Source organism: Falco peregrinus, chromosome 10 (assembly GCF_023634155.1).
Source record: "Falco peregrinus isolate bFalPer1 chromosome 10, bFalPer1.pri, whole genome shotgun sequence".
Lineage (NCBI taxonomy): Eukaryota > Metazoa > Chordata > Aves > Falconiformes > Falconidae > Falco > Falco peregrinus.
This window is the reverse complement of record NC_073730.1, coordinates 14317827-14329127: the sequence shown is the minus strand read 5'-3', so window position 1 is coordinate 14329127 and position 11301 is coordinate 14317827. Positions and strand designations below refer to the sequence as shown.

Genomic DNA, 11301 nt, shown 5'->3' with positions numbered 1-11301 from the left:
TGTTGGAAACTGTAATTGGAGTTTAAGAAAAAAAAAAAATCACTTATCTGTGAACGGCAAAGTGGGTAAGGGAGGGAATACTATTTTACTTCTCATTTTATAGCTTCTCATATTTCAGACAGTGTTAGTTATTGCCAGAGAGCTACAAAGCAAGAAAACGAGGAAAACACCAAGAAAACCAGGAAAAAACTCTTTGAGTGCAAGTACTCTTTCAGCATAGACAGTCATGTCTGGAAGGACTCTTTTCAAACATACTAGTCTCCTTGAAAGACAAAATCATAATCAACAGTTCCATAGCCTTAATGAAAATACTTCTATGTGAGAGTACTGTATGCTAATTTGTTAAGTGTTTATATCAAATATGTAAAAAATGCATTAGGATATATGAACTATAAAAAGTCTGCAGATGCATCTTCTTTGTAAAGTGTACTCCAATTATAGTACTATTAGTGTGTTCATAATAATTCTGTATTTACTGCAATGCACAAGTTTTTAGCTTAACCATATGATCAGTTAGGGACATAGAAGGCTGCAGGCTGGTGTTTTAATCTTCCTGCAAGCCTGAAGAGATAAAGGCGTGTAATCTACTACTGAACTGTGTCAAAGACAATGACTTTAAGTGGCAAATGAACAACATAACATCTAATATGAAAAGAAGCTGATGACTTTTTTTTGGCATAGTTTGTTACAGGACCTCAAGGAAGTAACTGAAAGCTTGTAATTCTGAAAGCAACAGCAATTTCATAAAGGAGACTTCATGGTGAGAATATAAAGGGGAATTTCTGTTGCTTAAGAACAGAGGAAACAAGTGAAATACATATAATTTTGAAAATTAAATATTGTGCAGTCTAAGGCATATACTGATAGCTATGTCATTTTTTAAGCCCAAAGTAATATTGAAAACAATAAGCCATTGAAGCTAGGTCTGAAGAGAACCTGTGTTATTACATGGCTCCTTCTAATCAGTTTTCTTAGGTATTAATCTAACTATACAGCAAAACTGTGGTATTTTAGAAGGTTACTCCCTGCTCAAGTTTCATATGTGTGCACTAGGCAAATGGTTTCTCTGTGCTACTGGCAAGATCATCACTGTAAAACACTGCTTGAGTTCAAGTGATGTGCAAAAAGGCTGCACGCCTATCAGATTGTAAAAATTTTTCCTATCAAAACAATTTGCATATGCTTTTTTCCCCCCCAGGAGTGTGGAGTCACTGAAACACTCCTAACCATCCAAAAGTAGATAAATCATGATAAAATTCACAATGTAGGATAACTATGTTTCCTCCATAATTAATTCATTCTTTTTCCTTGAGCTTTGGCACTGTTTCATACTTATCTATTTTAACAATTGACTTACTGTTAACCTACAAATTAGATAAATGTATTCCACTGACCTCCAGAAATATTCTTTTTAGGTATGCTTGTCTTCGGTCTTTATTCCTCTCTACGAATCAGCCCTTTCTACTTATACTAGTTTTTTATATTTTTTTTAAGTCACACATAAAAATTCACGCTTGGAAATATGTTTACACGAAAACAGGTATTTCCCTAGAGGTAAAACAAAAGCGCATTTTATGGCTTTCAGTCAAATACACTAACTAGCCACCTGGGGGCATTAGCTGCTAAGTAAAATAAGGTTTTGCATTCTGGACCACACGGAAACCTACTTTCCTTTTATATCTCTATTCTGACACATCAACAGCTGAAGCACGGACACATTAACTTTCTACCAAAACGTGCATCGACTTCGATTTGAAGAGGATTTTTTCGAAAAAATAGTTCCTTGCTTATCTGAAATGAAAGAATTAAGTTTGCTTCCCTGATAGCAGTTTGAGCCAGGTCTGTATAGTTGCTATGATGCAATCATAACTTACCACTTCTCTGAAAGAGTTTCCACTTAATTCAGCACACAGCACAATTAAATCAATGGATAAAGGGCTGCAGTAAAATCATTTTACCCGCTTCAAGGGATGTGGGCCATCACTTTATCTGATGCACACTACTTAAGTTTTATCTGATGAAACTACTGAATTATTGACTTTACTGAGTTTTCTATGTTTCACCATTTTTGCAGTGCTTTTTAAAATTATTAATTTTATTATATCAGCAAGGTGTGATGAGATCCTATTATTCTGTTTTACAGGGAGCAAAGAGCTTGCTGGCAAAAGCATTGATCTGTAAGTGCTTCAGTTTAAGCCTCTTTAGACCTGACAACACAATCTGTAATGCGAAACTACAAGATCAATTGAAATCTAGTACAATGCTCTTCCACATACCAATCAGTTTCTTTGCCAGCCAATCTCAGTTTCACTCTGCCCTACAGCCTTTTTTCCCCTCTTTTCTTTCATTCAGACTAGGATCTAATTTTACCACTCTTTTTGATCTCACCTCAAGAGGTCCTTTCACAGACAATCCCCTTCCAGTTTTTCACCTTCTCAGCAGCTCTCAGTTTGTCTCCTTCATGGCTTATAAATGCATTCTTTGTTCAGACCTGCTATGTCTGTAGGTTTTGTGGTTGCAATCATTCTGTAAGGGTGATGCAGGATGCACAACGCTGTTGGATGTAACAACATGCTAGTCAGTACATGCCCAGTACCTCTGTGGGGGAACCATGTGGTGATGTTTGAGTATGGTCCATAGGAATGCTTACAGGGATTTTAGTTCTTTAGCAAGTCTCACCTAAATGCATGCAGAGACTTTTAAAAGCTAATAAACTGGTCAGACTGGTAAAAAGCATATCCAACACAGGAAAGTTGTGAGAAGAGTAAGAGACAGAAGATTGTTTCATACCAGCTTTCAAGTCCTGTAAGCAGCAATCTTCATCTGATGAGCACAGGGGAATATCAAGTGAGGTGTAAAGTGATGCGGTCCAGAGATGCTGTGGAAAGCTGCCCCCTGCACAGCCAGGAGCACATAGTCTCTGTGCAAGCTGGTACCTCCAATGAAGTTCCAGACTTTGGAGCAGGGGTGCTCAAACTTTTTGAACAGGGGCCTGGCGCGCGGATGAAGTGGCAGGCAGTCATCTGCGGCTGCGTGGTTTCCTCCCCCAGCCCCCGGGGGAGGGGGGGGGGGGGGGGGGGGAGTTCTGTAAATACCAGGGGCCAGATTGAGGACCCTGGGGGGGCGTATCCGGCCCATGGGCCATAGTTTGAGGACTTTGGAGGAACCTGCTGCACAGCACTTGCAGTGACCCAACAAACACATCACTGACATACTCTGAGGCAAAATATCAATACTGCACTACTGTATGAGACAGCGATTCCTTCACCAACAAGAATCCAGTTGGAATGGAGAACCAGTGGTTTGCACAGAGGTAAGACACTCTAAAAAGCTGGGCAACAGCAGCAGCAGTTTGTCCCAACATAGAGCAGTAATTCCTAGCTCCTGTCAGTTCGTGTAGGAGCCACTGCCCAGTTATGGGCAAGCTACTTCTGATGAGTGATCCTAAACTGGAATTCATGGCTAACCAAAAGATCTGACAACATCAATAAGACCAACATTTAGTAAGGACTTTGAATTTCTGGTAGCAGCATTTGGTGATGGGTCAACTGTAAATGCTGAATTAGGTGCACTGATTGCTATATAGCAAAAGAAGATTTGTTAGTCTGAATTTTAGCTTTGTAGCATTCTGGTGTGAACCACTTTTGCACCACCTTCCCTACTCTTCCTGCTCATATTTAACTTAGTGGTAGCATGCAAAAAATGACTGAAAAGAGGCCCGAGACTGAAAGGGATTTGGCAATGAGAAATCAGGAATTTGTTGCAAAGCATGAAGATTAGGAAGACATGAAAATTATATTTTAAAACAAATGCTTGCTGTAGTCATACATTTGGTAAAATATTTTCCTTCTGCAACGTATCACAGCATGGTAGACTGTTTAAATTGCTAAGGCTTGAATTCTCTCTGTGCTGAAAGATTACAAAGCAGGCCCACAGACCTCAGCATTAGCTTTCAATAACCTCATGTTATGTGAGGCTAGTATGTAGTTATTTCTTCGCTGAGAAATCAGATGCCAGTTTTATACAACAGACACAAGTGCAATCAATTATTTATCATTAAAGCATAAAAAGCTGGCTAGATAAGATTTAAGGATTATTATTTTAATGGACCAGGAAAATATCCATGGTATTCTCACTATAGTTTGATACAATAGGAAAGAGCATCATAAAGAAAATAGAGTGTATAAAAGACACTTTAAAAATATTTATTTTTGAGGAGGAAATATAAAACGAAAGAGCAGATCTGCTTAATAAAACATTACTACAGTTCCTTTAGGAACAGATGATCTGAAGTCTTAAATCTTAGTATATCTCACTAGTGTTATATGGAACAATTTACAGGAAAATAAAAGTGCTGGTAGTGATTCAGCAAACTGATGTAATATGTTCTCTTGGGAAACAAAAACTGGCCCAGTACAAGTGAATTTATTTTGCACTTAAATAAGTTAAAATGTACAAGAATACCATTCAGACACTTAAGTTTAAAATTTTATTTGTCAAGTCACCACATTTGCATAAGATTATTAATATCAAATTAATGTGATGCTGTTATCTAAAGCACAGTCAAATGCATCTTAAGCAAGTCTGTGAAAAGCTATATTTAACTACAACAAAATTTTATTTGGACCTCTTTAAAGATAAATGCATTGAATTTTACAATTTTCTATTAAAAATTAATAGCACCCTAACTTTACACAGAAGTTAAAGCAGAGAGCATTGATTGTTTGAGGCCACACAGTAAAAGAATGGCTGAGCTGGGATTAAAAACAAACAAAAAATGTTCCTGCAATCCAAAAATTCACAATGACATCAGGTTCATCTTTGAAAGGTCAAAGCAACACTGCCAAGTAACTAGAGGAAAGGGCATCTACAAGTTCAGTAAGGACACCGCATAGGCTAGTGTCCTAGCCTCTCCATCTTACTGGATTTCTTGCTTAGACATTTTTATTCCAGCCTACTATTTACTCACTGCCTATCTGGCTACTGCAATCTGTTTAGCTGTTTAGAAGGGATTGTAAAAAAATAGGCTACAGGTGATTACTTCAATGTTCTGACTAATATTTTCTCTCAATACTAGATTCTAATGTCCAAGGCCATATGAAAATTCCTGCTGGGCACATAACGTGTCTAAGGATATCGCTTGTTTTCAGCCACTGCATAGCAAAGATATAACTTACAGAAAAGGCTGCAGTCTGATCAGGTTGCAGAGATACAGTTTTAAAGAAAAGGTGCTTTCTTTCAAAATCAGGTTTGCATTTCTGGATGAGATCTCCCCATAAAAAGACAACAGCTAGACAGAAGATTCAACAATTCATGAATTTACAGGTCATGAGTGTGGGCCATTGAGAATAACTGTGCTATTGCTTTAAATTTTATGAAGTCTCAATCTACATACAGGCCAAAGGAATGTGCTTTTAATTTTAGCTAGATACTCAGTTAAGTTCTGTCTGTGCTAGTTGGCTTTTTCTGTTGCTATTGGTAGCTGTTGTTCTGTTATTTAAAAAAAAATAGAAAAAAAGTAGTCACGTAAGTACTGCAAGTTCCCACGCTTCACAGTCATAACCTTTAAAACAGGCATAAGCAATATGACATGAGTGTGATCTGACACCTAGTGAACGGGCTCCCCAAAGTTTATTGAGGCCACTACTAGGATAAGCATTCTGTAATACTGTTGCAAAACAGAAAGCAAGAAGGGAGAGAGTAAGAGGAAGGTGTGCGTAAAAGGACTGTTCAGAGCAGATACTTTAATTTCAAAGATAACGAATTTCAGCTTAGGTTACCTTATGTGGAATTTTTTTAAATTTTTTTAATTGCCTGTCTGTGCACTTGTGCACTGATGTTTTGCTGGTGTGGTTCCCATATACAGAGAGCCTGCTCAATTTACTTCTGCTAAATTAACACAGGCCCAAAGTCTGCAAGGGATGTGGCAGCATAAGAGGTGATGATGATGGAGAAAGGATTACAGCAGTTTGCTCTGCCTTCCTGATTAAACTTTATCAAGGGAACTGCTGTATTCGTCAGTAGCTTTGAAACAGTAATTTTTTTCATATTGAATTGAAGGCCAATGCAATGATATTGTTCTAATTATTGATTTAATAGTACTTAGGGAACTTTTTTACTGTGCAGTGGATCAAGCCCTTCATTTAGACTGTTGACATCTGTTTTAACTACAGTCACAAATGCTGGTCAAAATAACTGCTTCGGGATTCAGAGTCAGGAGGCTGTATGCTGGTTTGGTTTCCAAATGATTTTTGTCTTGAGAAATTTAAAACTCCTTTTTCATAAACTTGGATACATTTCAAAACACATCTAAATGCATAGTATAGTGGAAATGCAGCAATGTAAACCTAGTAATTAGAGCTGGGTGAGTTTCCTTATTAAGTTGGGAATACAAACGGGCCACATTTCGAAACTTAGGAGCAGTGGTGAAATTGCCTTCAGTAATACCCTTTTGGGGTTTTCTTGCTTTTCAGCAGGTACTCAGCATGCACTTTAGGGTAACTATTTATGCAGAGGACTTGGCTACATAAGTGTTATTTGCTCTTCTTCTCCCAGAGCCGTTCACTGCATAAGCAGCACCCCATTTGCAGTAGGTGACAGAACAATAGCAAGCCTGGAAGAAGAAGCACCTGTGCAAGGCTCTGTGGCAGACCAACTGCAGTCACTTCAGAATACTGAAACCGGCTGAGGACCATAGCAAAGAGATGGTCTGGACCTCTTTCAATTACATGTCTGTTGGTTTTATTTCTACCACGTCCATACCTTTTGGACCTTTTTGTATTTCACATTCTTATGTTGTATCTTCTTTACCAGGCCCCATCCAATTCAAAGAAAACAGCCAGCATACCAGGAAAGCCAGGCTTCTGCTAGGTGCAAGTCTGCCCTGTATACAAAGTACGTAAGCCAAGCTAAGGAATAAGTGGGCTAGGAAAGACAAGGAAGATGGGAGAATCCTGTTGGGCCCCCAGGAAACATCCGTGTAAAATAATCCAGATTGATAGTATCATGTTTGCATCATATCTGAATGAGTCTCACTGAGATGAGTGTTAAAGGAACTGAACAAACGCACAGGGGGGCTTTTACTAGGAATTTTCTGTCAGTCTGTCCAGGAACCCTAATATTGTCAGGGAGCACAGAAGTTCGACATATTCACTTACACCAACATGAAAACCTTTCTCAACAATACCAAAAAATGTGAACTGTAATGAGGAACAAACATTTCTTAGAATGTTCAGAGCGAGGAGCACATGAAGGGAGAAAGAAAAAGATGAGCTACCACAAGATAACTCAGTTTGAAATGGGTGGAAGTGTTTCTATGAATATCAAGACCTTTGGGCTGCCCCTAAACGCATCGTAGTTGGATGAACACATCACAGCAAGACACAGTTAGAAGGGCAGGCATGGGATGACTGGCAGTAAACGGTTAAGTCTAAATTGTTTTGCAGACTCCTCCCAATTCCACAAAATATACCACCTTTAAAAATAATTTTAAAAAATGAATAGTGTAACAGTGACTGTAAATTGAGAAGCACTTGTTTGGTTGGTTGTTTTTAACATAGTTATCGGCAATAAAAATAGACTGACCTTCCGGAGCTGCAAGGCTGACCTTTACAGTGGGGTGCAGTTAATGACTTCGGTGGTGAGCGGCCTGGAGCAATTGTCCCAATATTCTGCAATATAAAGCAACGGTGAGGGCTGTGGTGGCAGCAGTTCGGGTGACACTATGCTTCAAAGCAAGGGTCGTTTGATTTTGTTGGCTTGTTTAGTTGTTTTTTTTAAACCACCTTATCTCTTGGTCAAAGACAGATCCCCGGAGTTTGTGGTCTTGCCCACAGGCTATATATAGCGCCGAAACCCCCGCTGACATCATGTTTTTGTGCAGCGGCGCCTATCGGGAAGGAGGCGGCTGGCGGCTGCCGCGCGCCGCGGCGGGAACGCTGAGGGGAGCCCGCGCGGCGGCGTGTCCATCGCGGCCGGGCCCGCAGGGGGCCCCCGGGCTGCTTCTGGCAGCCTTTAAAAGTCACGTTTTCCTCAGCGAAATGCCCGTTAAGTCACACGGAGCTTTAGTGTCAGGTATCTGAGCCCTCTCGGTGGGAGTCCTCTCGTGCCCGCACGCACAAGCCGTGTGAGAGGCACTTGCGGGGGCTACAGCTGTGCGGGCAGGGACAGGAGACCGGGTACCGCCAGGCTGCGCTCCCTGAAAGCCCCGGGGTGCGCCGCGGCCCGCACTCACGGAGACCTCAGCCCGCTCGCAGCCGCGTGACCGCTTGAGAGGGGGGTCGCTTCGGCGGTAACCTCTCCCCTCGGGGCGCGCTCCCCGGGGCGGGGCAGGACTGGCCGGGGCGGGGCGGGGCGGGGCAGGCCCTGCCCGGCGGGGCGGGGCGAGGCGGGGTGGGGCGGGGCATGCCATGACTGGCCCTGCCCGGCCCTCCCTGGCCCGGCCGGGCCCTGCGCTCTCGCGGGAGCTGCGCCGGCGCCGCCCGTCTCCGTGCGCGGCCGTGGCGGAACCAATAAAATTTGTTTCAAAAAAAGCAAGAGAACGGGAGGAAAAAGCGGTCCTGCCGAGTTTGACGCGGCTGCTGGCGAGTGCGTGAGTGACTGCCCGCCCGGCCGGCCCGGGGCTGCTGCAGTAGGCGAGGGCGGACGGGCTGCGCCAGCCCCCGCCCCGGCTCCGCTCGGCCTCGGCAGCCGTCGCCCTCAGCGGGGAGCTGCGCCTCCGTCGCTCTCCGGGCCCGCTCGTGAGTATGGGGGGAGCGGCTGCGGCGGCCGCCGCTTCCCGCAGCGGCAGGGCGGTGACAGGGGGCCTGGCGCCGGCTCCCGGCAACGCCGGGGCGAGTGTCAGGTGTCAGGCTCCCCCCCGCCCCCCGGGGGCGGCTCGGGCCGGGGGCACCTCCGCGGCGCTGGCTGCGGGCCGGGCTGCGCTGTGGGACGGGGAGCGGCTCCGGGGCGCTGCCGGCGGCGGTCCCCGGCCGGGGGAGGGCTGGGTGTCTCCTGACAGCTCCCTCGTACCCTCCTGCTCCTCCTCTCCGCCCTGCGGCGCCTCGTCTCCTCGCTGCTCTGGGGCTGGGGAACATGTAAGCAAGAGCAGCGGCGTGAGGCGTTTCCAGACGGCCGCCGCCCGCCCGGGGGTCGCCGCTGACCGGTGGGTTTTTGTCTGTGTTCCCTCACGGCAGGGCTCGCTTCTCCCTCCCCGAAGTGAGTCTCTTGGCGCGGGCGGAGTGCCGGGCAGACGGCCGCAGCCATGCCGAGCGGTAAGGAGACGCGGCTGCTGCACCTCAGTGAGATGGAGAAGCTGGATAAGACCCTCTTCAGGCTGGAGCAAGGTAGGAGGGGGGGCGGCGGGCTGCGGCCTCCCCCTCCCCGCAGGGAGCCTCGGGGCCGGCTGAGGGAAATGGCCGGGAGCCGGTCACCTTCTTCGGGCAGCAGTGGAAGGGGAGCTCAGCCTGCGGGGGTGTTTTGGTGGTGTTTTGGGATGGGTTTTTATCTCCCTTGTTTTAATACGAAACAATTTCTTACATGCTTGCTCCCACTGCAGAGCTCTGTGGGCTGCAGTCACGGTTCGGTCTGACTCCTAAAACTCTTCAGAAATGAAGAGCGGATTGACTAGGACCCGTCAATCTTCACGGGAATGAAGTGAAAGCATTTTTTAGACAGGCCCTGTGCAGGGCCTCTCCTTCTATAACATGTACTTCAGGGACCTGAAAAAGTCCTCATAAATCCAGCTCTCTAGTATTTATCTGCAATGTGTTATGCAGCACCCCATCTTTAATATTACGGTTTTGAAATGCATCGGTAATACTAACATTTTGCCAAGTCTGAGGTAATATTTCAGAATATGGGCTCTAGCTCTTCCCAAATCTTATCTTGCCTGTTGGATTTCTTATAGCAGTGCTGTGTTAGTATTGTGGCTGTGTACTTGTGAGAACTTGATATTGTTTCTCTGAAAGTGTTCGTAAGTCTATTTAAAAAAAAAAAAAACAACAACCAAGACAAAAAAACACCCCATTATTATGCTGGTCAGCAAATTCAGACTATACAACTGCAGCCACTGTCTATAGAAACAGTTTTTAATGATGCAAAAAAATTTTATTACTTATGAAATTTTGTGTGGTTTATTATTTTGTTACTGATCTAGGAACCTGATATCAAAGTGGTTTGGTAGAAGAGCAAGATCTTGGTTCTCAAGAATAAGAATTCAACTATGCTGACTTCAAAATTTTCAGTCTAATCTAAGAAAATCTTAGTAGTGAGGAAGTGCAGAGTTGACCAAAACCTCTGTTGTTAATTCGTCCTTCCAGTCCTGTAAATTCTGTTGGAAGGAGTCACACAGAAGCGCATGGCTATCAAACATTCAAAGTGCCTCCGCTGGTAGCGGTCTCTGAGAGGGCATAGCTAATTTTGAGCACTGCATTCCTGATGTCAGTGTAACTGTTACAGGAAATAAAATAGCAGTGGCATATATCCCTGTGCTCTAATTTTAGTAATCCCTGTAATAAAATGTCAGGAGAGTACTAGGGAGAGTGCATTTAAACTTCCAGCGTGGTGCTGGGTTTTTTTTGGTGTGGGTTTTTTTTTTTGTATGTGTGTGTGGTGGGGTTTTTTCTTGTCTGTTTTGAAGTGGGGTGGGGTGGTTTCTTTGGGTGGTGGTGGTGACGGTGGTGGTGCTGTTCTTGGGGTTTGCTGTGGTGTTCGCATTTGCAGTCAAATTATCTTCATTTTACTTGACAGACATTCAGATCCTAAACCCACTGCTTTATCTGGTTGGTTTTGTTGCAGTGGTGATTATGTTAGTAAGTGAAACTGTGAGCTTGGTGATACATACATTTAAATGTATTCAGACTGTCTGGCATTAGAGTCCCTGTGATTGTATGTAATAAGCAAGTGGGGGTTTTTCTACTTAAGATACTGGAACTTGACTTTGTTCAGGGTGTGTTTTATTCTTTGTAATTCATTATCTGTGTACTAATGACTTTCTTTTTACAAATACTCAGCTTTCTTTTACTCCCTGTTTTGTAGACTGCTAGGGCTAGTAGGTGTTTTACTACAGTTAACTACTGTAGTAATGACTGCCATGTAATTTAGTAAAAGTTATTGTGCAACACTTATACCTGTTTAAGTCATTTGAAAGGACCCTGTAATTAGCCATGCATGTGATGGTGTCCCTCATACCTGCAAGTGGAAACCTATTCTGAAACCTCTTGACTAAATGGAATTTTTCATGTCTAACTGAACAAAGTACAGTATGGTTTTAGGTCCTAATATTTTAACTTAATTTTGTTCTCATTATCATGGGTATCTTAA

General features: G+C 43.6%; 1 protein-coding gene and 1 long non-coding RNA gene across 5 annotated transcripts in view; one reads left to right on the top strand and one right to left on the bottom strand.

Annotated features, from left to right (window-relative positions):
- Positions 1-1278: 1278 nt before the first annotated feature.
- On the bottom strand, positions 1279-7672 carry LOC129785231 (uncharacterized). The gene is made up of 2 exons (XR_008748978.1): positions 7585-7672; positions 1279-2554 (listed from the first exon to the last, which is right to left on the bottom strand). It is a non-coding gene; the product is annotated as an uncharacterized LOC129785231 (long non-coding RNA).
- Positions 7576-11301, top strand: part of AGL (amylo-alpha-1, 6-glucosidase, 4-alpha-glucanotransferase) — a 38856-nt gene continuing 35130 nt past the window's right edge. For 2 of the 4 annotated variants that reach the window (XM_027786551.2, XM_055815090.1), the window contains exons 1-2: positions 7576-7688; positions 9174-9323. In XM_027786551.2, coding sequence (XP_027642352.2) covers positions 9242-9323 — 82 coding nt within the window. In that variant the 5' untranslated portion in view covers positions 7576-7688; positions 9174-9241. Of the gene's footprint in view, positions 7689-8439; positions 8739-8960; positions 9075-9173; positions 9324-11301 lie in introns of those variants that run through there. The other 2 variants (XM_055815091.1, XM_013298966.3) reach the window with 2 other exon arrangements.